We start from the raw sequence: 27,376 nt of genomic DNA, 5'->3' as shown, positions 1-27,376 counted from the left end.
AATTCAGTGGATTTGAGGTAAAGAATTATTCTGAAGAATCCAGAAAATGCTCAATGCCTGTCATACCCACCAATGCCTCTTGAGAAAAGCACTTTTTCTGCATAAGTAGCTACCTGCAAAATCAGCCCATTTTCCTGGCCAGAGCTGATAGGTGGGGTCACGTACAGGCATGGTGAGGGTAAGGACAGTGAGGAGCCGTGGAGGCACTTCCCCTGAAGCCTCTTATTGGCAAAGGTGTATGGTGGCAAGTTGACCCAATCAGATTCTCTCCTTTGGTACGTGTAAGTGCTGGCTTACGTGGGAACCCATCTCCTTATCTTACCCTGGCCCAGTAAAGGAAGTATCCCTCTTTCTGTCAAAGGCCAGTCCCTCCTCCTGGCCACCAGATCCAGTTCTCGTTTAAGGACTTCGCTCCTCTGATTGTGCCCTTTATCCCATACCACCAGCTTTTCCCTCTTTTCATCAACATACAGACATATCTTTTTGCTTTTTTTTTTTTTTTTTTTTTTTTTTAGAGAGCATAAGCAGGGGAGTGAGGTGGGGGGGTGGAGAAAGAGAGAGAGAGAGAGAGAGAGAGAGAGACAATATCTTAGGTAGGTTCCATGCTTAGCTCAGAGCCCAATGCAGGGTTCCATCCCATAACTCTGGAATCATGACCTGACCCGAAATCAAAAGTCGGACGCTCAACCACTTGAGCTACCCAAATGCCCCCATATAGTCCTATCTTTAAAAAAAAAAATCTCTCCTCTTGCCTTTCCCCCTCCTAGCCTTCACTCCTTTTTTTTCTCTTCCACATCACAGCCAAATTTCTCAGAGTTATGTCCACTAATTTTGTCTCCACTTCTTCACCTCTCCTGCTTCTAATCCAGCCTGGCTTCTGCTCAACCACCTTCTTTGTTGTTGTTGTTGTTGTTGTTGTTGTTCTTAAATTTTTTTTTTAACATTTATTTACTTTTGAGAGAGAGAGAGTGAGCACAAGTAGGGGAGGGGCAGAGAGAGGGAGACAGGATCTGAAGCAGGCTCTGTGCTGTGAGCACAGAGAATGATGTTGGGCTGGAACTCATCCAGCATCCCAGCTGGAGCCACCCAGGTGCTCCTCAGCCACTCTTCCAAGATTGCACTTGTCAAGGTCAAAACAGACTTTCGTTTCTCCAAATCTGATGGACATTGGTGTTTTGGTTTTTGTTTTGTTTTGTTTTGTTTTGTTTTTTCATTTCAGCAGCCTTTAAAAGAGTTCACCCCCTGTGAAACATTTTCCTCTTTTGACTGCTGTATCACACTGTCCTGATTTTTCTTTTACCTCACTGTTTGCTCTACCTCACTGTTTGCTCTTAGACCCCTTTGATGACTCTCTCAGTACGAGTCAAGCTAACAGATTGGGGTACCTGGGTGGCTCAGTCGGTTGAATGTCTGACTTTGGCTCAGGTCATGATCCCGTGCTTCATGGGTTCGAGCCCTGTGTCGGGCTCTGTGCTGATGGCTCAGAGCCTGGAGCCTGCTTCAGATTCTGTCTCCCTCTCTGTCTGCCCCTCTCCTGCTTGCACTCTGTCTCTCTGTCTCCCAAAAATAAATAAACATTAAAAAAATGTAAACAAACAAAAAAAGTCAAGCTAATAGAAAGGTGTTGACACTTTTAATTTGCTCCTATAATACTAAGCAGCACAAACAATCTATAAATGTTCTCAGGGCTTATTCTTCTCCTTTCCCTTCTTTCTACAGTAGCTCCCTGGGTAGAGACATGGCTTTAAATACCATCTATGGGGGTGCCTGGATGGCTCAGTCAGTTGAGTATCTGACTCTTGATTTCAGCTCAGGTTATGATCCCAGGGTCATGGAATTGAGCCCCATATTGGGCGCTGCACTGGGTATGGGTCCTGCTTAAGATTCTCTCTCCCTCTCTCTCTCTCTCTCTCTCTTTCTCTCTCTCTCTCTCTCTCACACACACACACACACACACACACATTCTCTCTCTGTCTCTTTTTTAGAGAGAACTCTAAAAAATAATAAAAATAAGTTAAAATTTTTTAAATTTTATGCTTATGGACTGTGCTTTTGTATTCCTCTTTCTAGCCTAGGCCTCTCCTCTGAGCCCCATGCTCATATACCTAATGTTTACCTGACATTCCATCCTTTGAAATCTCACAGGCATTTCGCTCTTAGCGTGTCCTTATTGGACTTGATTCTTACACATCATTTCGAGCCTGGTCTTTCTCATGTCTTTGTCATCTCCTTAAATAGCACCATCATTTACCAAGAGCCAGAAACCTGGAAGTCATTTTGGCCTCCGCCTTTCCCTCACATTGCATCCATCAGCAAGTCCTGTCAGTTCATACTGCCCACTCTCTCCATCTCTACTGCCACCACCCTGATTTCATCAACCAGTGCAGAATCTTCCCAATGAGTCTCCCTGCTTTCACAATTGCCTCCTTTAATCCATTCTCTGCAGTTTTAAACATCTAAGCCAAGTCGTTCAGCCCCTCCATGTAAGCCTGTTCTGTGACCCTCTGTTGCACTGAGGATAAAATTTACACTCCTACATAGCTGGTCCCTGCCTTCCTCTCTGATGCCTCATCTCTTGTGCTGCCTCTCCATCCCTACGCATCAGTCATAGCCCTCTCTCAGGTTCTCATCTGCCCCAAACTCTTCGCTTTACTGTCATTCCCTCCCTCAGTCTACATGAGGCTGGCTCTCTCCTCCCAACTATGTGTCTCACTTTACGTGCCACTTACTCAGGACCTCCCCTGAGCAACCTCAATAGACCACCTTATTCTTACTTATCCTGGCACCATCACAATTAGAATTATTCTGTCTAGCATTCATCACAATGTGTAATTATTTAATTCATTTATTTGTTCTTTCATTACTTGTCTCTCTTCCTAGCATATAAGCTCCAGTAGGTAGATACTTTGGTCTTCACTGTTGTGTAACAGAGTACCTCTTGGCTTTTCATTATTGTTTTTTAAATAAACTTTTGGAAGGCTCAGCAATTATGCAGCTGAAAAAGAAATGCTGTGCCCTCTTGTTCCCTTAAATACTAAAGGTTCATACTAAAGTAACTTGGATGTGTCCTACTTTCTTGCAAATATTAAGAGCCAGCTAACACAGAAATTATTATAAACTGGGCCCAGATTATATAACATGTATCTTCTCTTGGGTATTCCATTAGATGCTGACTTCTAATTACCCTCTAGGTTTGGCATTTGAATATTGCAAAGCGCACACCTATGGGTTAGCGTCTGTTGACTAGGTTAGTTCTGTTTGTCTTTGTGGAACTCCGCAATACATGACCTACATCATATGTCTCTTGAAACACACCCCAGCTGTTGAAAGTATCCTAGATTTTCCTTTATCTTTGGTTACTCTACATGTTTAATCAGCTTGCTGTTATTACCCAAACTGCTTTATTTTCCTTTTGCAGACCTTCATAAGTCCTCATTATGGAATAAATTTGGTGTCAACATATATAATTGTGGTACTCATGGGCATTTGGGCATTCTTTGTTGCTGGCGGCAGCTGCCGAAGCCTGAAACTGTGCCTACTCTGCCAAGACAAGGACTTCCTCCTTTTCAATCAGCGTTCCAGATAACCTCTGACAACCAGCACCTGCCAAACAGTAAGCTGCATCTTTAGAGGAAGCACAACTGTGCCTTTTTCTAAAAGTTCCTTTTCCTGGTGGGATTTAGAAAAAACAAAACCCTCTAGATAAATAAAATATGACTTCATGCAGCATCTCTGGAAGGATACAGCAGTGGATGTACACATCCTGGCTATACATTAGAATCGAATCCCTTGGGGAAGCGTAAAGAATATTGACATCTGGGCTTCACCCTCCACATATAATTGGTCTGGGCATTTGGTCATTTTTAAAAGCTTTTCCCAGATGACTCTGATGTGCAGCCAGGTTGATAATCATCAGTGTCCACATAGGAACTTTCTGAGAACACCATAAATGAATAAAAGTCCGATGTTTAGCCGTCTCTCAACTCAGCTTGTGCTGAGCAGGTAAATCTCTGACTATCAGATCCTGCTTAGCCTTTGTCTTTTTAAGTTATGAAGTCACAAAACGCTAAAGGGCTCTCACCCCTATGAACTTTTCATGTTCTTTATTATACCCTAAATTTATGAGAACATGGTAGGTTGTGCTTCTAAATGCATAGTAAATTGCACTGACTTACTATGATAATTTAGCCAAAGTAAGCTAGTGATTAACAAGCTGCATTTTTTCCTGTAGTTTTACATTCTGGATTCTGCTTTTTGAGGCATTATTTTGTTCGTGAGCGTAGATTCAGTTTCTTTACCTAAAAATCAATTATTTTCTGATTTCTGGGAAGGTATTATAAACCAAGAATTTTTGTGCAACTTCCGTAAATTTTTCCTGGGTTTAAGGCTTTTCGTGAGCTGTGCCCTGAGGCAGTGTTTACCAGCTGAGTGCTAGCAACCAGCTGGGCTAGTTGGGGTGAAGTCCATTGTTCTATCTCTGAGCAGTTCTGCAGGTTGCTGAGTGATGTACCCTGGGACACGCTTCACTAGAGCTGGTGAAAGTTCAAAAGCATGAGGAAAACAAGCCAGTAGAATGATGTTGACACTTTAAATTTGCTCCTGTGATACTAGCCAGTACTTCCTCCTCCTCACCAAGTGATATAGTGCAGAATTAGAAATAGGTCTTAAACTGCCAAATCGATGCTTTTACAGAATCCGTATAATCTTTAGAGCTAGCAAATGTCTCTGGGTTTTAGTAGCAGATACAACACTCCCTTTATAGGAATACCCAAGGTGTTCAGCTTCTGAGCAGCCCTTTTGATTTCCTTTATAAAGAGGAAATGCCAGTGAATTGTGCCTTTACTAACTAGAAATTGCTCCCAGTTAATGGCTTTTAGAGAGTGGATGGTGTGAAATGAAAATTCCCTACACATTAAAGTGATAAGCTCAATGGATCCCATATGTGCAGTAGAACACCCAAAAGAAATGGGAGCAGCAGTGAGAGAGAGCTCACCAGTGCCATGACAGATGGAAGAATTGAACGGTACTGTGATGGGAAAGAATAATGAACATGTCTAAAGTGGAAATGTGGCCAGTGTTTTGGGCTAGCCACACATCATTCCAGGGGCCAGACCTTTCACATGAACTAGATCTTTATCGGTGAAATCTCCCCCCATGTTTAAATTATGAGAATTTCTCAATCTAGGGATTCAAGAGAAATAGGATTTCTAGCAAGGCTGTAAACAGTCCCATAACAATTACAGTTATTACCCTAAAGTTCACTTCACAACACTAATACCGACGCTTCCACTGGAGTTTGCAGTTTTCCCCCTTTATACAAAGTTTTCCTTAGATGAAAAGAGCCGCAGGAAGAGTCAAAGGCATAGAGACTGAGCAGTGAAATTTACTGTGCAGAGTTATGGGAAACAGGATACCCACTGAACTGCCCTTTATTCCTATAGGAATGTGGTGTTCTTTGATGAACAGAATAAGAAGAATACATAGTTGGTTATTAGTATTGACTTACACATCTCTTAAATGGATAGTCTGATAAAATATTTGATCTGTAAAGTATTGAAAAATCCGAGAATATTAGTCGTACACCTTCCTGCCCTCTGAGGATATCCTCTGTGCTTTAATAGTTTAATATTAAGTAAAGAAGCTGGGATATGGTACAATCTTATTTATAAAAATTTCTCAGGCCAGAGGAAAATTTTCTTTGATGCTAAGACTTGTCTGAGGAAATTATTTTGACTCCCTATGAATAAAGGAACTTTGTAATCCTGATTTCTCTTAAAATGTGAGCATTGCCATAGTCAGCTTAGGCACTGTTGTCATAAATAGCCCTGATTTGCCTGATGCCAAGGACACCCAGAAGGAGAGGAGAGGATAGTATTCCTCTGTTGCTGTGTATATATCGAGGTGCCTTTTTTTTTTTTTTTTTTAACATTTGTTATCTATGGTGAGCCTTCTGAGCCCTGATAGTATTTGTAGAGGAGGTGGTATGGATATTTTGTTGATATTGATATTGATATTGATGTTTTCCTCTGCACAAAGCTTTCTCAGTTTGGAAGGACATGTGGGTTATAGAGTTAAAGTTGACCTTGGAATATGAATATTGTTGCAGTGCTTGAATATTTTGCCATGTGATTAATAGAGATTGGTTTTGTTGCTCTCTAATAAATGTGTATTTATTTTGTATTCATTTAAGTCAGTAGTTGTAACTGCAGAAGTTTTGTTACCTCAATCCTGACCCACCTGGATGGTCATATAGTAAGTAGCAGTTTCTTTTAGAGCATCTAATGAAAACATGGCTGAAAGGAAGAAATGATGATTAATGGCAGATTGTCTAGAAAATGGTTTTTGTTCTCAATGTTAATTTTTTATTTTAAATCACACTTCGGTGTTTGCTGAGAGTGGTAGATTCACATCAAAAATATTAGGTGTTCTTATCCATAGAGTTGGTGCAGTATAAGCAGTTGTTGACAGAAGTTTCCTCTTTCCTGCTACTCCTCCCACTTCCCAGTCACCTCATACTAGCGCCAAGACAGGGATTAGCTGTCATTATGGGCCTGAGGGCTCCAGGGAGGCCAGGGTGGCGGCCTGTCTTGGGCAGTGGCAGCCTGATCCCCAGGAAGAGCTCCTTGAAGGTGCTAGCTTTCGTTAGCTAACTGTTTCTTAGACCCTGCTATTCCTAACTGTGGGTGGACCAAGTAGGTATCACAACAAACCAATTTTAAAGTGCTTTGCTTAGAGCATTTTGTTTATGATTGCAATGTTTACAGTTCTCATTTAATACAAGGCTTTACTTCTATTAAATTCTAGTGTTTAGAGAGGTGAGGTACTGTATGTATCATTTTATGTAAGTATGCAATATGTATCATTTTATATAAGTTACGCCGTTATGTCATGTATCCTTGTAATGTCAGGCCTTGCGTTCAGTACACAATGCAATAGACTCTTTGCAGACCTGTATTTTTCAGTGAACAATAAAAATATTGTTTGGCACTATTCATTTCCCATGTTTCCTCTTTTTGGAGTAGTGTATCCTTCAGTATGTGTTGTTACAGTTTTTGTCTCTTATAAAACTTGGCTGTATATTCTGTTGTTTATGACTGGTCAGCTCTGAGACTTTTTAAAGAGAAATCTTTGTTACCTTAAAATTCCTAAGGCCTATTTCATTTCTGTGTGTTCAGAAACAGTTTGGTGCAGAGAAGTTCTTTGAGGTGTTCTAAACCAAGTGGAAGATTATTCTTGAAGATCCTAGAATCACCTTGAAAAATCTCCTCTAAGTAATTTTTTTAAAAAAGTTTATTTTGAGAGAGAGAGAGAGAGGGAGAGCATGAGCAGGGGAGGGACAGAGAGAGAAGGAGAGAGAGAGAATCCCAAGTAGGCTCTGCACTGTCAGCGTGGAACCCGATGTGGGCCTTGAACTCACCAAACTCTGAGATCATGACCTGAGCCTAAGTTGGACACTCAACCGACTAAGCCACCCAGGCATCCATCTTTCTAAGTAATTGTAAAACAATGAATTTATAAAACAGCATGTAATAGTAGCTAAAGATGGGAATTGGTTGACAAAGAGAGTATAGTTTACTTTCTACCCAGTGACGCTGAGCAGCCTATAGAGTCCTTATGTTTTTTTCTCTCCTTGATGTGGAGGCAGGGCAGCTGAGGGGTTGAGCTTGGCTTTCACCATCAGACAGGCTGTGAAGAGAATTGTTATGGCCTGAAACGCAAACCATGTGATACCTGTTCATTCTGGTTTGAAATGAGGCTGCTCAGGTTTATGTTGACTGTGTTATTCTGTGAAATAACCTCAGAGACCAAGAGCCTTTTGGTTGTAACTTGTAAGCCAGTGGAAGAGATGTACATTCTGTAGGTAACAGCCCAGATTTGTGTACAATTTTTTGGCCCCTTCCCACTGAAACTGTGGCTCTAATTTAATTGTTTGATATTTAGTTGGAACAAGGATTTCTCTGTGACCAGCCTCAACACATGAGAAACCTCCAATGGAAAGAAGTACATATTTTATCTTCATCTCGTTGAAAATGTTGACTAGAAGGAGCTACTTAACTGGCTTTTGGATTTAGTCTTAGTAAAAGAATTGGGGACTTCACACATTCTAAGGCGACTGTAATTATGAGCCCTGAGCAGGTCCTGGCTTTAAGATCAATAATACAAGGTACGTGTTGCATGAGTGTGGATCACTATAAACCTTTCTTCGATTTTGTAGTAAACCATTCTTTTTTCAGTGCTTGAGCAAAATCAGAGATGGAGTTTGTAGTGTTTAATCAGGGCCTAGCATGCACAGAACACTGTATTAGATACTTTAAAAAGATGGAAAAGAACAAGATGGTGGAGATCTTTGTTCTCTGGGAACTTATAATCGCACCGCACAGATTAAAACACATAAATATTACTTAAAGGCAACTAAAAATGTACTACCAATTATGAAATAATACAGAATAGCTTGAGTGCATGATACTTGCAATTTTAGTGGTAGATGAAAGGCACCTGGGTAATGGATGTAGATCCAGAGGAGAAGGTGTGACTGAGGACTGAACCCTGGGAAACTCCCAACTGAGAGGTTGGAAAGGGGAAGTGGAATTGTGCCTTGAAGGAGGGAGGAAAACCGGGAGGTGGCCTGAGAGGGGAAAGTATGTCACATACTGTTGGATAATGAGTAAGATGAGAAGTGAGAATTGATCATTGCATATGAAGAGATGGAATTTCATTGTATGGATGAACACCTAAATGGAGTGGGTTATAAATATTGGGGGATAAGGACGTAGACACAGCATATTGGGTACAGACAACCATTATAATTGTAGTAGGGGAATGGGATGATAGCCTGAGGAGTATGAGGGGGCAACAGAGGGTGTCTTTCTCCCCCCCCCCCGGCCCCCATAATTTATCATTATAACAACATGTTTGTATGAAGATGGGAATTATTTAGTGGAAAGGGAAAATTGATTGATGCAGGAGATGGGGAGGATAGTTGCCAAAGCAAAGTACCTGAGGGAAGAGTAGAGTGAAATTTTTAGTATTAAATGCTTATATTGGGTAAGTCAGAATGCTTAAAATAGATAACTTCAAGCTTTTTCTTAAGAAACTAGAAAAAGAGCAAACTGAAGTTTACAAAATGAGCAGAAGAAAGGAAATAATGAAAAGAATAGCAAAAATCACATAGAAAGCAGAAAAACAATGGAGAATTTTTTTTAATTTTTTTTTTTACGTTTATTTATTTTTGAGACAGCGAGAGACAAAGCATGAACGGGGGAGGCTCAGGGAGAGGGAGACACAGAATCCGAAACAGGCTCCAGGCTCTGAGCTGTCAGCACAGAGCCCGACGTGGGGCTCGAACTCACGGACCGCGAGATCATGACCTGAGCCGAAGTCGGCCGCTTAACCGACTGAGCCACCCAGGTGCCCCTGGAGAATTTCAATAAAACAAAAATCTAGCTCTTTGAGAAAATCACTACAATTGATAAAGCCCTGGCCAGATTGGTAAGGGAAAAAAAGAGGGTACAAATTATGACTATCACTACAGATCCTACGTTTATTAAATAAAAATAGAATATTATAAACAACTTAATGCCAATAAATTAAAAACTTAGATGAAATGGACAAATAGCTTTAACAACTCACCCAAGAAGAAATTGAAAATCTGAATAACTCTTCAGACTATGATAATTATTTATTAAACCTGCACACCTATATATTGAGTAACAGGAACTGAAGTAGGCTTTTAGTGTAAATTTTAATCTGAGCAGAAGTTGGATTGTATTAAATGTTTGTTGCAGATCTAAGTACCAGAGGCTTCAGATTCCTCTAGTGTCCTGTTTTGGTCTCCCCTCTTGACTTTGGGCTTCTCTATATGCTCCTTGTCAAAGAAAGTCTAAGTCTTACAGCTCTTTCAGCTATAATCCACTGTTATTATGTTGGAAACCTATTGGTGTGACAGTAAAAGACATAAGAGAAAGAAGGTGTCCTATAATCTTAAGAATAAGTTTCAATTTTGTAGTGGGCCTGCATCCTTAAACTAAGCGTCTCTTAACTTTTTACCCCCCTGGGTAAGACAGGAAAGCCAAAGAGGGCTAGAGTGGGAGGAATGCCTTCCCCCCACGTAGGATAAGGCTCTTGTAAGGTCTTTTTCTGTGGAGAGTAAGTCTTTGTTATGGATAACACTGGGCATAATTTACAATATTTGATCTTACCCTTTCCCTGCCTGAGCCATAGGGGGTGGTCCATGAGATTGTGGTCATGTTCCTAGAGGTAAAACCTAGAAAAATGTGAGCCTCTTAAGACTGTGTGCTAGTCTTAGGGATTTCTCACTGTTAGGCTACTACACACTCAGACTGTAGCAGTTTGTTAAAATTAGCCTGTAAGTGTCCCTATCTATTTATGACTCTGGTGGCTTCTGCCCTAGGCAAGCAAATCTCAGTTGTGACTCTGCAGATTCCCCTGTCTTTCAAGATTTCAGGGTGGTGGCGTGTCCTGAGACTCAATTCTCTAAGAAGTGCAAAGCATTATTGATTGTTAATTGGTTTAGTGTTTTCTTGTAAGGATGGGAGCGACAGCTTCCAAACTTTTTACTTATTGGAGCTAACCAGAATTCCCCTGTCTCTATTAAAGAAATTGAATTTGTAGTTTTCATGAGGGCAGTTCCTAGAAGGCTTCATTGGAGAATTCTACCACACAGAAAGAAAAAAGGAGAAGGAAACAATACTGATTCTACACAAACTGTTCTACAAAATAGAAGGATGGCACACTGTCCAGTTCATTCTATGAGCATTACCAATGATAACAAGACCAGACAAAGATATTATAAAGGAAAACAAAAATAAAAGCTACAGATCAGTATCTATCATGTATAAACATGTAAAAATCTTCAACAGTCTTTTGGCAAATTGAATCCAGTAATATATAAAAGATAAAATGCATGTGACCAAATGGAGTTTATCCCAATAATAAAAGATTAGTTTAACATATAAATACCATTCAGTTCACCATGTTAACAGACTAAAACAAACAAACATGATCATATCAACAGATCCAAAAAAGCTTTTGACAAAATCTAAATTCCATTTTTTTAAATTAAACAACTCTCAGCAAACTAGGAATAGAAAGGGATTTCTCTGACCTGAAAAGAAGACATCTATGTAAAACCTGTGTCTAAGGCCATGCCTAATGATAAAGTACTGAATGCTGTCTCCACTAAGATTGAAAACAAGGCAAGAATGTCCACATTCACCACTTTGATTCAACATTGTACTGGAGGTACAAAAAGATAAAAGGAAATTAGTCATCGATCAAACAGGAAGAAATGAAATTTTCTTTTTTCAGATAATATGAATTATTAGTGTAGAAAATCCTAAGGAAGCTACAGAAAGGTGATTACAACTAATTAGTGAACTTAGTAGGGTCATAGGATATAAGACCAACATAGAAAAATCAATCATGTTTCTCTATACAAGCAGCAAACAATTGGAAATTGAAATTGGTTGCCTCTCTGGAACTAGTTTGCTTCTCAGACTGTAGTGAAGGGCCATTTTAAAAAAACCTTCTAATTCATTGCAGATCAATACTTTTGTAAAATACAACAAAAATGAATTATTATAAAAATGTAATAAAACATTCAAATTACAAACCCAAAATTGTTGTTGTTAGAGTCAACAGATATAAAATTACATTCAGTAAATAAACCAAAGCAAACACAGAGGAAAAAAAGAAGTACAAAAATGTATACGTTTTATTGACCATGTGCTTATAGGCAGTTAATATGGAACCAATATTATACTCAAAACTTTCTGTTCTATAATAACTGAACAAAATGTCATAATGAAAAGGATATTCTCCATGTTGAATGCCTATTTAACACACCATGAAGCTTTTTTATGTAATAAATAATCTTGTATCCTGTTTCTTAATTTACCTAGTCTATTCAAAGAATAAAGCATATTTATAGTATTTCTGTGTTTATCATACTAGTTACCAAAATATACCATAAATCTACAGTAATGGATATGGATAGAAGATTCAGGAGCAGGCCAATGTGTATACGAAAATCTAGTATATAATAAAATCAGCATTTTAAATTAACAGGGGAAGAATCAGCTATTCAATAATTGGGCTATTTAATAATTTGATTATATTCGGGGGGAAAGTGTACAGCCAGGTCTTTCACTTTTACTGTAAAACAAAATCTAAACATTAAAAATTCAAATGCAAGAAGTAAAACTAGAGAAGAACTAGAAAAAAAATTAGACTACAGTTGATCCTTGAAAAATGTGGGGGGGTAGTGGTGTTGACTCCCCCGCCCCCTGCATGCAGTTGAAAAATCTGTGCATGACTTTTGACTCCCTAAAAACTCAACTAGCACTAGCCTTACTGTTGACTGGAAGCCCTACTGATGACATAAATAGCCAATTATCACATTGTATGTGTTATATGTATTACATACTGTTTTCTTAAAGTAAGCTACAGAAAAGAAAATGTTATTCAAAAATTATAAGAGAATGGGAATGCAAGCTGGTGCAGCCACTCTGGAAAACTGTATGGAGGTTCCTCAAAAAACTAAAAACAGAACTACCCTACAACCCAGCAATTGCACTACCAGGCATTTATCCACGGGATACAGGTGTGCTGTTTTGAAGGGACACATGCACCCCCATGTTTATAGCAATACTATAGACAATAGCCAAAGTATGGAAAGAGCCCAAATGTCCATCGATGGATGAATGGATAAAGATGTGGTATATATATATATATACAATGGAGTATTACTCGACAATCAAAACGAATGAAATCTTGCCATTTGCAACTGCATGGATGGAACTGGAGGGTATTAGGCTAAGTGAAATTAGAGAAAGGCAAAAAAATCATATGCCTTCACTCATATGAGGACTTTAAGAGACAAAATAGATGAACATAAGGAAAGGGAAACAAAAATAATATAAAAACAGGGAGGGGGACAAAACAGAAGAGACTCATAAATATGGAGAACAAACTGGAGGGGTGGTGGGAGGGAGGATGGGCTAAATGGGTACGGGGAATTAAGGAATCTATTTCTGAAATCATTGTTGCCCTATATGCTAACTAATTTGGATGTAAATTTTAAAAAATAAAAAAAATTGAAAAAAATTATAAGAGAAAATACATTTATAGTACTGTACCGTAAGTTTACATTGTAAGTTTACATCATCTGTTTACAAGATGAATTGTCAGTACCTACATCAATATTGCCTTAAATGATACAAAACACTGTAAATGTTATATGTATTACTAACACTAGACATCAAAAATGAAAAGATAATGTGAAAAAGAAACTCATTTATTTACAGGTATAAGAACTCATGCATTGAGAAGCAGCAATATGATTGCTTTATGGTAACCATATTTTTATGTAATCAATAAGATTGCTTCATGGTAGCCTAGCCTACACTCTGATGAATTAATTGTTATAAGATTATTATGGCTTACAGTATTACAGTCATATTCATAATACAGTATTGGAAATATTGTTGCTAAAAAAAAAACGCTTGTGATGATAGGCTGATATGCAGTTTCTCTAATTATAAGAAGCATACTGTAATTCCTGAAAGCAAAATTATAAAACAGAAAACTAACACATTATTAACTTTATGTTAAATATCACTCACCTTATGCCTATGTGAGGATAGGCTCTCCACTCCCATACAGGCTTCACATGCAGTGTTCTACATGATGAACACTTAGGCGATGATGGTAATGGTGACACAAAATGTCTCACACAATTATTGTACAGTTGTTAGATTTTCATATGAAGACACTCACATATATACATAACACGTAAGTTTGTTGGCTGTACAGCATGATTGTTTTTTTTTTAATTTTTTTTTCTTTTTTTATTAAATTTTTTTTTCAACGTTTATTTATTTTTGGGACAGAGAGAGACAGAGCATGAACGGGGGAGGGGCAGAGAGAGAGGGAGACACAGAATCGGAAACAGGCTCCAGGCTCCAAGCCATCAGCCCAGAGCCTGACGTGGGGCTCGAACTCACGGACCGCGAGATCGTGACCTGGCTGAAGTCGGACGCTTAACCGACTGCGCCACCCAGGCGCCCAGCATGATTGATTATTAAGTGGAAGTGAATCACCATAAAGGTCTTCATCCTCGTCATCTTCACATTGAGTAGGCTGAGGAGTTGGAGAAAGGAAGGATCGGTCTTGCTATCTCAGGGCTGGCAGAGGTGGAAGAGGTCAAAGGGGAGGCAGGAGAGGCAGGCACACTCAGTGTAACTTTATGGAAATGCATCGCAATTCCTGACTTTTTGTATTTTCATTTCTCTAAAAATGTTTCTATCCAGTATCAATTGTTTTTCCACCGTTTGTTTTAGTTTCAGTGCCTGTATTGTAGAAGGGTCCATGTTGTAGAAGTCACAAGCAGTCTTGAATAATCAGAACCCTTCTGCCAGATTGTCTAACATCCACTTGTTTTCTGGCTTCTGTGACTCCTTCTTTGTCTCCTTCCTCATCATCTGGCACTAGTTCCGAAGCATTCATTTCCATCAAGTTGTCTTCTGTTCATTTTTCTGGTGTGGTGTCTATTAGCTCTTGAATTTCTCTAAGATCCTTGAAACTCTCACCCTCCACCTTTTTTTTGCTATATATAATCTCTAGGACTGGCCCTGTTGTAAATCCTTTGAAGTCATGTTTAACATCTGAGCACAGCTTTCTCCAGCAGGAATTTATTGTTCCTGGCTTGATGCTTTCATGACTTTTTCTATAACAATGATTGAATCTTCGATGATGTGATCCTTCCAGACTTTCATAATGTTTTCCCTTTCAGGGTTCTTTTCCATAGTGTTGACAATCCTTTCCATAGAGTATTATGTATAATGAACCCTAAAGGTCTTAATGACCTCCTGATCTAGAGACTGAATTAGAGATAATTGTGTTTGTGGGTAAGTAAACCACTTTGATGCCTTCTGTGTTGAGCTCATGGAGTTCTGGGTGAGTAGGGACATTGTCCAGTATCATAAGAACTTTAAAAGGCAGTCATTTACTAGAGATCCTGTCTGGCTCAGTAGGAACAGCATGCAGTTCTTGATCTTGGGGTGGTGAGTTCAAGCCCCACATTGGGTGTAGAGATTACAAAAAAAAATAAACATTAAAAAAAAAAAAAAAAGCCTGGCTGTCACTTACTGGCAAGGTACTCCCTAACTTCAGGAACATTGATGGAACCAATCCAGAAAAAGTTCTGTTGTCCTCTTGTCGTATAACCAAAAGATTGGCACCTGGTCTTTTTTTCCGTTCAAGGCTCTGAGCTGAGTAGCATTACAGATAAGGACAACCCTGACTGCATCTGCACAGAACAGTAGAGGTAGCCTATTCCTTCCTGCCTTAAATCCTGTTGCTTAATTCTTTATTAAGAAATGTCCTTTGTGGCTTTTTCTTCCCCCCTAGAATAGGGCACTTTTGTCTGTATTAAAAACCTGTTCAGGCAGATAATTCTTTTTTCAACAGTGATTTTCTTAACGGTGACTAGGAGCTCATCTGTTGCCTCTTGGTTGGCAGAAGCTGTTTCTCTTGTTATCTTGACACTTTTTAAGCCAACCTCTTTCTAAAAGTATCAAACCACTCTGCTGGCATTAAATTTTCCAGCTTTCGATCCTTCACCTTCTCTTTGCTCTGAGTTGTCACATAATCACTTTTCTTTTTCTCAAACATGATTAGAGTATATAGGAATGCCTTTCTTATAGCAAGCCTGCACTCACATTAAGGGTGCATTTTCAGTACAAGATAAAGGTGTTTTGCAAAAAAGTGCAAGATTTTTTGCACCTGCTGGCATAGCTGCAGTGAGAGCTTTGTGAATTTTGGTTTTGTTGTTGTTGTTGTTTCCCACAATGGTCCTTACACTGGATTAATTTGCCTTGAAAAAGCAGGCAACCACAGCTGCAGACCTCAAAGTATGGTGCAATTCCACTTTTTCTTGTAACGTCATGACTTCTTTTTCTTGGCAATGTTTCCAGCATTACTTAGTGGTACTTCAGAAGGGTCCTGTAGTGGTATTCAAGGTTTATAGTATTGCACTAAACATAATGAAAACTATGTGAGACCTGAGAGAGATCACTTTTTACTGTGATATGCAAAAATACTGGAGAGGTAAATTGGTCATGCAGAGACAATCAGCGTCACATAGCGTTTTAAGCAGATGCTTGCAATGCTTGAGTCCACCTCAATAGCAACAGGAGGTGGCTGTGAACTATTACAGTAGTACGTTATGTATTGCAGTTAATTTTATGCAGTTAAGATTTAATGCTGCATTTTTGTGTGTTTACATTTCTCCTGACTAATGGCGCCATGTAGGTAAACTTCAACTTTTTATGATAGATTTCTGTATTTTTCATGGAAATAAATGATAAAGTAGACCATTATCTACATCTTTTGTATGCATGACATACCTAACATTTTCTTAATTTTTTTTATATTTCTAGGCTATGCAGTTGTCTAAGTTTTTTTTAATTGTTGCAAGTCTCCAAAATTTTTTCAATAAATTTATGGAAAAAAATCTGCCTGTAAGTGGACCAGCACAGTTCAAACTTGTGCTGTTCACGGGTCAACTGTGGTTTCATAATCTTAAGGTAGATAGAGTATTTCTCAGCACTTTACTATAAATCACAAAGGGGGGAAAATGGATGGATTTAACTGCATAAAATTTAAAACAGCAAAAGATACCCTAAAGAAGAAGACTGGGAGAAATATCTTTGGCATATATTACAAAGAATTGCCACCTATAATATATAAGAAGCTTCTATAAATAAAAAGATGACTGATTTAGTGAAGTGATCAAAGGAGGTCAACAGATAATTCACAGTATGTAAATGTAATAGCCAACAAACATAAGATAAAATGCTAAACTATTAATAATAAAAAAAATATAACACAATTTTTAGATTTATCAGATTGTCAAAGGTGAAAAAGATTGATAATATCAAGGGTGGTTGAACATATGGTGGAAACAGCATGTTGTGAGATAGCAAATTAGTACAACCTTTTGGGTGGTAATTTAGCAAAATTTATTGTATCTATAAAATGTTGAGATATGCATATTTTGAGCCAGCAGTTCCTTTTCTGGGAATTTATCCTATTAAAATATATCCAAGTGCAAAAGGATCTTGCATTAGTATTGGAAGGTAAGGAATTTGCAATGTCTGTCAGTACAGCTTTGCCTCAAGGAGCAGAATACTTTATAGCCATTAAAAAGAATGAGGATGTTCTTTGTTTTATTAGGAAACAAAAGCAAGGTATAGACCATTCTTCCATTCAGCACATATTTCTTAGGCTAGGCATTGTGCTAGATACTGAGAATACAAGAGTGAAAGTAGACAGGTATGATCCTAGCCCTTGTAAAGCATGCAATATGTATCCTATTAGTCCATTTTATTAAAAATTTAAAATAAATATTAAAATACGCACACACTTACATAAAAGCCAGAAAGATAAAACTAAATTACTAGCAATTTTTATTTTAGGAGTTAGGATTATGGGGCACTTTTGGTTTTATACATATATTATTTGTATTTTTTAATTAGCATGTATTGTTTGTGTAATCAGACAAAATGATAAGCCCTTTCATGATTTTTGTTGTCCTTATTAGAAAGTGGATATCATTCGAGGCCTTTCACAATCTGATCCCAACCACTTTTTCCCTATCTTTGTTTCTCACATGTTCTCAAACACATCCCTGAGAGCTCTTATTATCCACTGTGGACTTTCACACCTCTACCTTTTTGCTTTTGTTTTCAGTTTCAACCAGAAAGCATCCTATTCCTCCTTCAAGGTCCTGCTCAAATTTTACCCTTTGTGAAGTCCTTCCTGATTAGACTCAAAACAAATGGCTTTCTCCGCTGTTATCCTTCAGCATGTATTTTCTTAAATCAAGGAATAATTTACATATGATAAAATGCACAGATTTAGAGTATACAATTGGGTGAGTTTTGACAGACGGATACACCTATTTGGTGAACACCACATCTATCAAGATATAGAACATTGCATTTCCCCAGGTGGTTTCCTCATGCTCCTTTCTAGTCTATTCACCCCAGAGGTAATTGCCAGTTACAACTTCTATCGCCATAGATTAGTTTCACTTGTTTTGAACTTCATATAAATGGAATAACACTAAATGTATTCTTTTGTGTCTGACTTCTTTCATCCAACATAATTTTCTGAAACTGATCCATGTTTTTGTGTATATCAGTAATTTACAACTTTTTGCTAAATACCATTCCATCTTTTGGATATACAATTTGTTTATCCATTCTTCTGTTGATAGGTACATAGTATTCTTTTCATATTACTCTTCTGTATATTATGTTTAGTGTTTCCTGCTTGCTTCCCCAAAAGAGACTGTGATACCAATTATCACTGAATATAGGAACTCTATCTAAATCATGTTTGAATCTCCATCACTTAATCTATGCTTAGCAGACAGTAGTTATTCATTAAATTTTTGCTTTTGAATAAGGAGGTGTGAGAAAGGAAGGCAGTTAGTTGGAAATTACTTTGAGTGATAGAGGAGAGATCAAGGAAAATGCTGTTCTGACAAAATGTGTGAGGTTTTCCACACCAAGCAATTCTCTGCCCCCACTTCAAACACCAGTTTGTCTGACACCAGTTTGTCCCAGATTGTCACTTGTACTTCTGACCAGGTATAAGTTGTAAGTTTCCATGGCTCCCTTCTCAGGTCTGATAATTTGCTGGAACAGCTCACAAAACTCAGGGAAACATTTACTTATATTGACTGCCTTATTATAAAGGATATTACAAAGAATACAGATGAGCAGCCAGATAGAGAGGTACATAGGTCAAGGTATGGGGAAGGGGCACAGAGCTTCCGTGTCCTCACCGGGTGTACCACCTTCCCAGCACCTCCAGGTGTTGGAAGCTCTCTGCACCCCGTGGTTTAGAGTTTCTGTGGAGGTCCCATTATATAGGTATGATTGATTAAGTCATTGGCTATTGGTGATTGAACTCAATTCCCAGTACTCCCCTGGAGGTCAGAGGATAGGGCTGAAAGTTCCAACCTTCTAATCACATGGCTGGTTCCTCTGGCAACCAGCGTCCCATCCTCCAAGCATCACCTCTTTAGTATAAATTTAGGTATGGCTTAAAGGGACTTATTATGAATAACATTTGGGATCTCTGTACCAGGAACTGGGAACAAAGACCAAACATGTATTTATTATTATATTACAGTATCACAGGAGATTAATCCAGATTTCACCCAGTGGCTAAGAGAAGGTGATAAGCTCCAAAGCATGCTTGTCCAACTCCATGAAAGATTGTACATTATTTAGGAAAACTTTTAAAATTTTTTTAAATGTTTATTTTTGAGAGAGTGACAGAGCGTAAGCAGGGGAGGGCAGAGAAAGAGAGGGAGACAGAGAAGCCAAAGCAGGCTCAAGGCTCTGCACTGTCAGCACAGAGCCGGACACGGGGCTCAAAACCACGAACCATGAGATCACGACCTGAGCCAAAGTTGGACACTTAACCAACTGAGCCACCCAGGTGTCCCAGGAAAACTTTTCAAATGGTTATGTGTTGGGTGGCTGGGAAGGAAGGAAACTAAGGTGCATGAGATCTCTTGTTGGATGTCTAGGTATCTTGGGAAACTAGTTTCAGCAGACGAATGAATTGGTTATATTACCTGACTCACCAGGAGAGTCTTTGCTTCTTGTAGAGAAGGTAGTAGACCCTGTCATCACTGACACAAAGTTCCTATAGAGGTCTGCATCTGTCCTTGAACCTGTAGCCCTGTGTTTGTTGTCTTCATTGCAGGTAATTAAAAGTTAATATTTGATACTAGTGAACTCAAGCAGAAACAATGACTTTGACTTCCAGTATCAAGAGGTCATAGCTGGTCATGTGAATAGAGAGCACACTTCTTCCTGGGCTCCCACCCACAGGGTGGGTCCCAGGGAAGGTGCCAGTCCTGGGCAGGCTTCTTCTAGATGGACCAGGAAGATAAGCTCTCAATGGAAACTCCAGGACAGGGCAGGGTGTCATTTGGCTGTGTGTGGGCGCACATTTAAAGTGTAAAATTTGACCAGTCTTGACCTATGCGGAGAAACCATCACCGCAAACAGGATAATGAACGTATCCATCACCTCACCAGTTTCTGGTACCCCTTTGTAATCCCTTCATCCCCCACCTTCCACCCCCACCTCATCCCTAGGCGACAACTGATCTGCTATCACTATAGTTTATTTTGCACTTTTTAGAATTTTATACAAATGGAATTAAAGTGTGTGTGTGTGTGTGTGTGTGTGTGTGTGCATGTGCACACGTGTGTATTTATTCCTTCTCTCCAGTTCAGCCGTCAGATAGAGAAAGTTCAATGAATGTATCCTTGGGACACATTTGGTTTGCAGAAGTAAGAGGTGAGGGTTACATCCCAGGAGCTGTGCTGACTCCTTTTTCTACTTGCAGTTGGCAACCTTTGGACCGACTTTTCCTGAACAGAGGCCAGGGGTTAATATGACCAAGCAGAGTGGAGGCAGGAGGTGGTTGTTGACTTTCCAGAAATTGTTGGCACAAATGCCTTTATTGCCTTTAGCCTTTGGGGCTTTATGAGGTTGTGGCATGATTGAGATAAGCATAGTACGTTCTATTATAAGAAGGTGTTTTCATGTCACTGGAGCTGCGAAGGGCAGACCGTACTGTCACTGCAGTGACAGGAGCTGTGTCAGCTTAGCCCAGAGCAAGAGCCCTGGTTTGGTTTCCTACTTACAAGGGCAGTGTTTACTCTTTCCCTGGGTTGTGAGATAATGGAGTGAAGGTACGTTCAGTCTAGGATATACAGGTGGGAGACTTACTGAAGCCTCCCTGGTTGACCTGCAGTCATAACAATATGCTGACCTGGTTGCAATGATTTGTTTATGGTGAATAATTCTATTACAAGGCACTGTGGCCCTTATCCCTACCCATTCAATATAAAATGAAAAGGCACAGGTAGAGCATGGGGCCCCTCTCCAGCACTGTCTGGGCCTATGCCTTCTCTCCCACCCTCTCGTAGTGGAGTCTGAGCCAGATGACCATAGAGGATCATGCACTCCTGCCAGGCTGTGTACAATGTGGACATAGATGGCAATGCCAGAATGTGCGGTGGGCACCTCTGCTTCCCAGCAGGCCTCTCCAGAGGTCCCCTTTCCTCTTGTCTCAAGACTTCTCCCCACACCTAAATGGAAGGCAACTTACAGCCCCTTCCAATATGAGGGGCCAGGCCCAGCTGACAGTTCAAAGAACTCAGGTCTTCAGGCTGGCCAGGACTGGAAGAGTGGAGACAAAGCAGCACTGTTGGGACTCTGAGATCAGGAAGAGGATGTTGTCGGGGAGGTGGGGGGGGTGGGGGGTGGGAAGAGGGGAGTTAGCACCTGTCACTTGGCCAGGGAAGTGCAGCAAGGTCCCCTAACAGGTTAACCAGGCATCCTTGTGCCTTTAGCTCAAACTCCTGCAAAGTCACCAGAATGCCCTAGATCGAGTTGCTACTGAGCACCTGGACCCCAGGGCCTGGCCAGGGGACATTGCCAGGGTGAGGAGGGCTGGGAGCCCCCATGGAGCTACAAGAAGAGGTGTGAGGGAAAGGAGATCTATGCCTAAGGCCTGCTGCTCTGTTCACCTTGTCCTGATTTTCTGTCTGCCCTCTTTTCTTCTGTCGTCCATATCCACCCACCTGGATTCCCCATTTTCTATCTCTCATCCCCCATCCCTTGCCCCTCAAAACTTTGTTCTTAGGTTGATTTTGCATGAAAGTTCTCTAGGTTTAACTCTCACAAAGGGTATGTCCCAGGAGGTGAGCGGTCCATATCTGCACAGTGGTTGTGCTGGCCTCTGGCCATATGTGGCTACTGAGCACTTAGGATGTGTCTAATGAAACTGAGAAAAAACTTGATGTATTTTCCTTTTTTTTTTAATGTGTATTTTTGAGAGAGAGAAAGAAAGAGAACAAGTGGAGGAGGGAGAGAGGGGAACAGAGGATCTGAAGCTGGCTCTGTGCTGACAGCAGAGAGCCTGATGCAGGACTTGAACTCTCAAACCACGAGATGACCTTAGCCAAAGACACTTAACCAGCTGAGCCACCGAGGTGCCCCTGATTTATTTTACTTTAATCACTTTAAATTTAAAAGCTGATAATTGATTCAGTTATTTGGAAAATTTTTAAGTGTGTTTGGAGCAACTCCTGGCATGTGAATCTGCTTTTTCAACTGTAATTTTGTCAAATCTAAATACAGATCAAATATTTTCAGTGAAAGTTCAGCATCTGAATCAAGATGTGCTATAAATGTAAAAATACACACTAGGTTTCAAAGACTTACTACAGGAAAAAAGAATGAAAATACCTCATATCAAAATATTGATTACAAAGTGTAGTGTTTTGGACCCACGTTTTTCCCTTTGGGAGGTGTGGCTACTGTGAATGTTCATGTGTCTTGCATTATGTTGTCTTATATTCTGTTGGGCTTTGTGCTCCAGAATGTCCATATAGCTGGATTTACAAGAGGAGGTAATGGCCAACCTGAAGAAGGACTTGAGTGTCACCTGGCATCCCATGGCTCTTGCCACCTCACATCCCTGATCATCAACCCTGATGAATCTTGAGTTCAGGGAATGGGGAGAGAGGCTATGGAGAGACGAGGGAGATGATTTCTGTTGCTCGCCCCAGCCTCCCCTCCCCTGTCGCCCCAGCCCCAATGGGAATGAGAGTCACAGGCACTCTGTGTATGCCTTGCTTCACCTGTCCTCACCCCAGAAGGATGCTAAAGGGGGCAAACTGAAGAATCCCTGTGTTCTGACCAAGAGACCATCAGAACCTGGAGGGGTTTATAGTGTTTCTATTCGAAAGCTGGGTCCACTGTTTTTTATCACCTACTGGAGCAAAATTACCCTTGGACAGTTCATCTATTTCCATCCTTGGACAACTAAAGTGAAGAGTGGAAGCTTTTCTAAATAACTCAAACAATTTTGTAACCGGTACAAGACTGCCTCTTTTAGCAAACCAGAATATGAAATCTGGAATTAGATAAAAATTATATGGAAGGCGATAGCATGTTTTGAAAAAAAAATCCAAAATAGGTAGCAGGCAAGCTAAAGCGGTACCAACCTACTAAGTGCAGTAGCTACTAAGACCCATTCTCTATATTCATGTCACTTTGGTTAGGAATGCCTCCCTCTTTCCATCCATCTGTTCAAATGTGACGTATTCTTTAAGGCACAGCTCAGATACCCGCTTCTCTCTGAGCGTTTCCCTGATTATTCTAAACTTCCCAGCTGTACTCCCTAAGCAGCGGTGTGATCCTAGGACTTTACTGCACATACCATAGGCCTCCTTCCTCAGTAAAATGATTAAATGCATCGGTGTATTTTCCTTTGGAGCCGGGTTCTAAGACCTGGATGCAGGTGACATCATTATGATCAGTTACGTGTCACCATAGACCAGGAACTACAAAGTGCTTTGCCAACAGTAATGCTTAGCCTCACCTCCAAAAAATCAGCCTGATGTGAAAAACATTTTATTTATAATTTCTCATATTTATAGTTTAGGTCTTCATTACAATCATTCTTACAATAAATACAGAAGTGCTAAACGTCATCATCACAGTGGCCCATGATCCATCCATGGCACAGGAATGGAGGGGTGCTGCAGACCCTACTGCTCCCCAGCAGTGCTCAGGAGGACTTCAGAGAGTTTAGCAAAGGGGAGAAGAATCTAAGGTCTGAACTTGAAATAGGGTTAATAGTCAATGCAGCAAAATCCTAGAATGTCTATTAAGGAAACAAGTATAAGTTACTGTTTTTACCAGATGGCACTAAAGAAACAGAATACAGAAACTCAGGTTATCCGTTGGTGAAGCAAAGAAGCCAGGGCCTTCTGTGTGTCCCTTTCCCAGTCTGTGCCTGGTTTTTGTGATCTCTGCCTGCTGTGCACCCAGCACAGCACCGGGGCCCTCCACCAGGTGCATGGGAGACAGAGGAGCGTCACACACCACAGTCTGGGTTCCCGTAGTGGCCACTGGTGTCAGTGGAAGGAGGGAGAATCTGAAGAAAGGCTTCCCAATTCCAAAGCTGCTGGGTCCTCAGAGGTCCCATAATGATTCACATGGAAGTTGACAGTGTTGATTCTTGGAGCCTTCTGCCTGCCTCCCTAGTGTTGCTTTATCTCAGCCACAGGGCAGGAAAAATGCCAGTTTTCATGGCTCAGTAGATCTCCCTTTCGTTGAGCAGCTGTCATGCCAGGTATGATGATCTCTTTGTTCTCTTACAAAATTTGTTCATAAAAGGTATAGAGAGACATTCCCATGGCTCTGGAGTGGTTTATGTTGGTTTCTGATAGACAACTTTGGGCCAAGGCCAAGAAAGCATCCCCTAAGTCACATTGCTCTGTCATGAGGGCTGTCCCTACTGTCATTTGATCAGCATCAGGCATACTAATGGCAAGGTTGGGATGCTGCCCCAGGCTCCAAAGCTGTCAGAGTTCTCATCCACACACATCTGAGTGTCCATTAGGTCTTTCATAACTTTGTTTAGCAAACTAGCTACAAAGCCACGGGGCTTGCCATCGCTACAAAAAGTCATGACAGTAGAAAAGGGAAAAGACTTCTCAGAGTCAGAGAGAGGAGTAGAAGGAAAAAGATGTTATAAAGAAAGCACAGATAGGACATTCCATGCTGTCAAAATGAGACCAGGAATCAGAAAGCTGTCTGTGAACTGCAAGGTGCTGGCCATGAGAGGTTGGTGCTGGAAGCTGCTTCTCAGTCATGGAACTAACTGATCTCCATGGGGCTCTTAACATCTAGGAAAGAGTTAAGTCTTTTCAGAAACTGCGACTTGAGTGGAAGACCATGAAGAATCTTTGTAACATTCCATTATTATTGGTCCCTAAATACCGTGGTGCCCCCACCCTGCACAGATAACTTCCTGCTTTCATAGCTCGAAAACAGATTTTAACCAAGCCCCCCCCCCCCGATTTTAACTCAATATCCCCCAAGTCAGAGAAGTAAGAAGTCCCCATTCCATCCAGCTAGGCACTAGAGATACTACAGAAGTGGCAGAAATGAAATTTGGGCAAACGAGATGAAGCTCTTCAATCGTTTTGCATCTGCCTGTTTCCTGTAGAGTCAAAAGCAGTTTGGGTCATCTCAGAAATCATGTCTAGGAGAGAGAAAGCAACAACACATTTTCAAGGAATAGCCTAATCATGTATAAAGTGTGTGGAGTACAAAGCATAACTGCCCCACTGACAGGAGTCTGGGCTTGACCTTAATATTTTGTCCCTTCTCACACTTATGGCTTGACAGACAACTTCTGACTCCAGAGCGAGGTTCCTCCAGACCTTAGGTGTCTTCTCATTCTCTCCCTCTCAGGTCCCTTCACTACATTTGAACCAAAGTACAGGACTTTGGAAATGCCTCTACTGTGTTTCAAAGAATCTCTCTTGTTTTCTTTTGTCTCTGATACCTTGACCCTTCCTGAATCATTCTTCCTTCCAATTGTAAGGTCAGACCAAAGCTTTTGTCATAGCAGGAGGAAATCAGAGGAGAACAACCCCTTCCCTGAGGAAATAAACTGAGTCTCAAAAGCAAATCCTAAGCAGAGAGTGCACATCCAGGTCTGAAAGCTTCGACAAGAAGCAGGATTTCCAGGATCCTTGAAATCACACTCAGGTGAATCCCTGGGTCAGAATGTTTTACAGTCACTAACAGCCCCCAGTGAGTGACCTGGCTTGTGCCCCCAGAATCCAGACAACTTAATGGTCCACACAGCTGAAGCAGACTCAGAGTTTCTGCCTCCTTGGTGAGTTATTCCCATCCATGCATCGCACTGGCCGGTGGCCGTGGCATCAGGATGGCAGGGCACCCACCGAGAAGCGCCCCCATGGGTCTGGAGTGTTTGTGGGTTGAGCGTCAGAGAACCTCAGGTATTTCAAGTGTCTAGGGAACCACATTGTGTAGTGTCCAAACCAGAGTCCTTCCTTGGACGTGCCTGGGAGTTCTGGGGCCTCAGGCATGAGCTTCGGTCTCCCTCTTGATGGCCGGTTTGTAAATGACTCCTTTGTTGTCACCTTTTTTGCTACTGGAACAGGAAGAACACACATTTAGTCTCAGTTAAAGAGAAGAGACAGGCAGAGAGTAGCCTGACTCAGCTATGAAATAAGATGAATTTTAGGGGTCAGATTCCTTTCTTAGGGACCTTTCCCCAGTTCTGTCACTCTTGGGAGGAATGCCCCCAAATAAAGCATCAACCAAAAAGGAACCTCATCTGAAGAGCTTGTTTAAACGTAGACTTTTTTTGAGCCCAACCATCAGAGACTGATTCAGTCTGGAGTGGGGCCCAGGAATCTGCAACTGTTCTCTTTAACAGCTGACAATACTAGACCTGCATTTTGAAGAAGGTCTCATGACTACCCTGACTTCAAACCTTTGATTGTGTGTAACAAAGCTCCTGGAAACTTTTGTTACAAATGCCAGAAGAAATAGATTTTATAAAAACCAAACATGACAATAAAAACATGAGCAAAGGGCATTAATAGCTAATGTGAGTGATGAATCAGGTTTTCCTTCTTTTTTCTTTTGGGGTTCGGAGAAGAAAAATCAGATTTAGAACGGAGACAGCCTTGCAGCTTGTATTTAGCCAAATGGGGCCTCCCGCGCCCCAGTCGAGAGACTTGTCTCTTGTCTGAGGTGTTAGCTGGTGCAGCAAGGCTGGCAGACACACCTCCAGCTCTGAGCATGAGGATCCTTAAATGACCAGCATCTCCTGCAGAGGATGCGAGGGGCAATTGTGTTCTGGAAACAGCACCCGTAGGATAAGTGTTGGTACAGGTGACAGGGGCCCTTCGTTCTGCAGGCTGCCTTTCCAGACAGATCGATCCTCATGGACAAATAAGCTACCCACTGTCATTTAGAACCAAAACCAGCTCCTACCTCTTCTTTCTTCTGAAAAGCCAAATGGACACTGCCAGGACAACGCAGATGCCAAGAACGCCAGCCAGGGCCACTGAAAGGATGATGCCTGGTGAAGAGGCAATGAACACAAATTACCTTCCTCCCTTCCCCTGCGTCTCGTCCCATGGCACATGGATGTGAAGTCATGTGACAGCTGTATAATCTGCCACAGAAAGGTGTCATTTCCCTATTTCTGTTCTCAGGTTCTGGTCTTTGGCTCAGCAGAACTGGCTGGAGTACTTGGCGGGGGCAGGGGGGGCGGCATTTGCAAACTGTAGTGACTCGTCAAGGGTTCTCAAACTTATACCAGGATCATCTGAAGAGCTTGTTTAAATGTAGACTTTTTTTGAGCCCAACCATCAGAGACTGATTCAGTCTGGAGTGGGGCCCAGGAATCTGCATTTTTA

General features: G+C 40.8%; 2 protein-coding genes across 8 annotated transcripts in view; one reads left to right on the top strand and one right to left on the bottom strand.

Annotated features, from left to right (window-relative positions):
• APH1B (aph-1 homolog B, gamma-secretase subunit) overlaps positions 1-27,376 on the top strand; it is a 77,711-nt gene that overhangs the window by 34,386 nt on the left and 15,949 nt on the right. For 3 of the 4 annotated variants that reach the window (XM_027067449.2, XM_053223920.1, XM_027067448.2), the window contains exon 6: positions 3,419-3,613. In XM_027067449.2, the coding sequence (XP_026923250.1) occupies positions 3,419-3,586 (168 nt within the window). In that variant the 3' untranslated portion in view covers positions 3,587-3,613. Of the gene's footprint in view, positions 1-3,418; positions 6,991-27,376 lie in introns of those variants that run through there. The other variant, XM_027067452.2, reaches the window with a different exon arrangement.
• Positions 23,522-27,376, bottom strand: part of CA12 (carbonic anhydrase 12) — a 51,132-nt gene continuing 47,277 nt past the window's right edge. For 2 of the 4 annotated variants that reach the window (XM_027067443.2, XM_027067441.2), the window contains 2 exons: positions 26,949-27,036; positions 23,522-26,094 (listed from right to left, as the gene is read on the bottom strand). In XM_027067443.2, coding sequence (XP_026923244.1) covers positions 26,025-26,094; positions 26,949-27,036 — 158 coding nt within the window. In that variant the 3' untranslated portion in view covers positions 23,522-26,024. Of the gene's footprint in view, positions 26,098-26,948; positions 27,037-27,376 lie in introns of all 4 variants that reach the window. The other 2 variants (XM_027067442.2, XM_027067439.2) reach the window with 1 other exon arrangement.

This window comes from Acinonyx jubatus, chromosome B3 (genome assembly GCF_027475565.1).
Source record: "Acinonyx jubatus isolate Ajub_Pintada_27869175 chromosome B3, VMU_Ajub_asm_v1.0, whole genome shotgun sequence".
Classification (NCBI taxonomy): Eukaryota; Metazoa; Chordata; class Mammalia; order Carnivora; family Felidae; genus Acinonyx; species Acinonyx jubatus.
The sequence above is the reverse complement of the archived record's forward strand: the minus strand, read 5'-3'. Positions and strand labels throughout refer to the sequence as shown.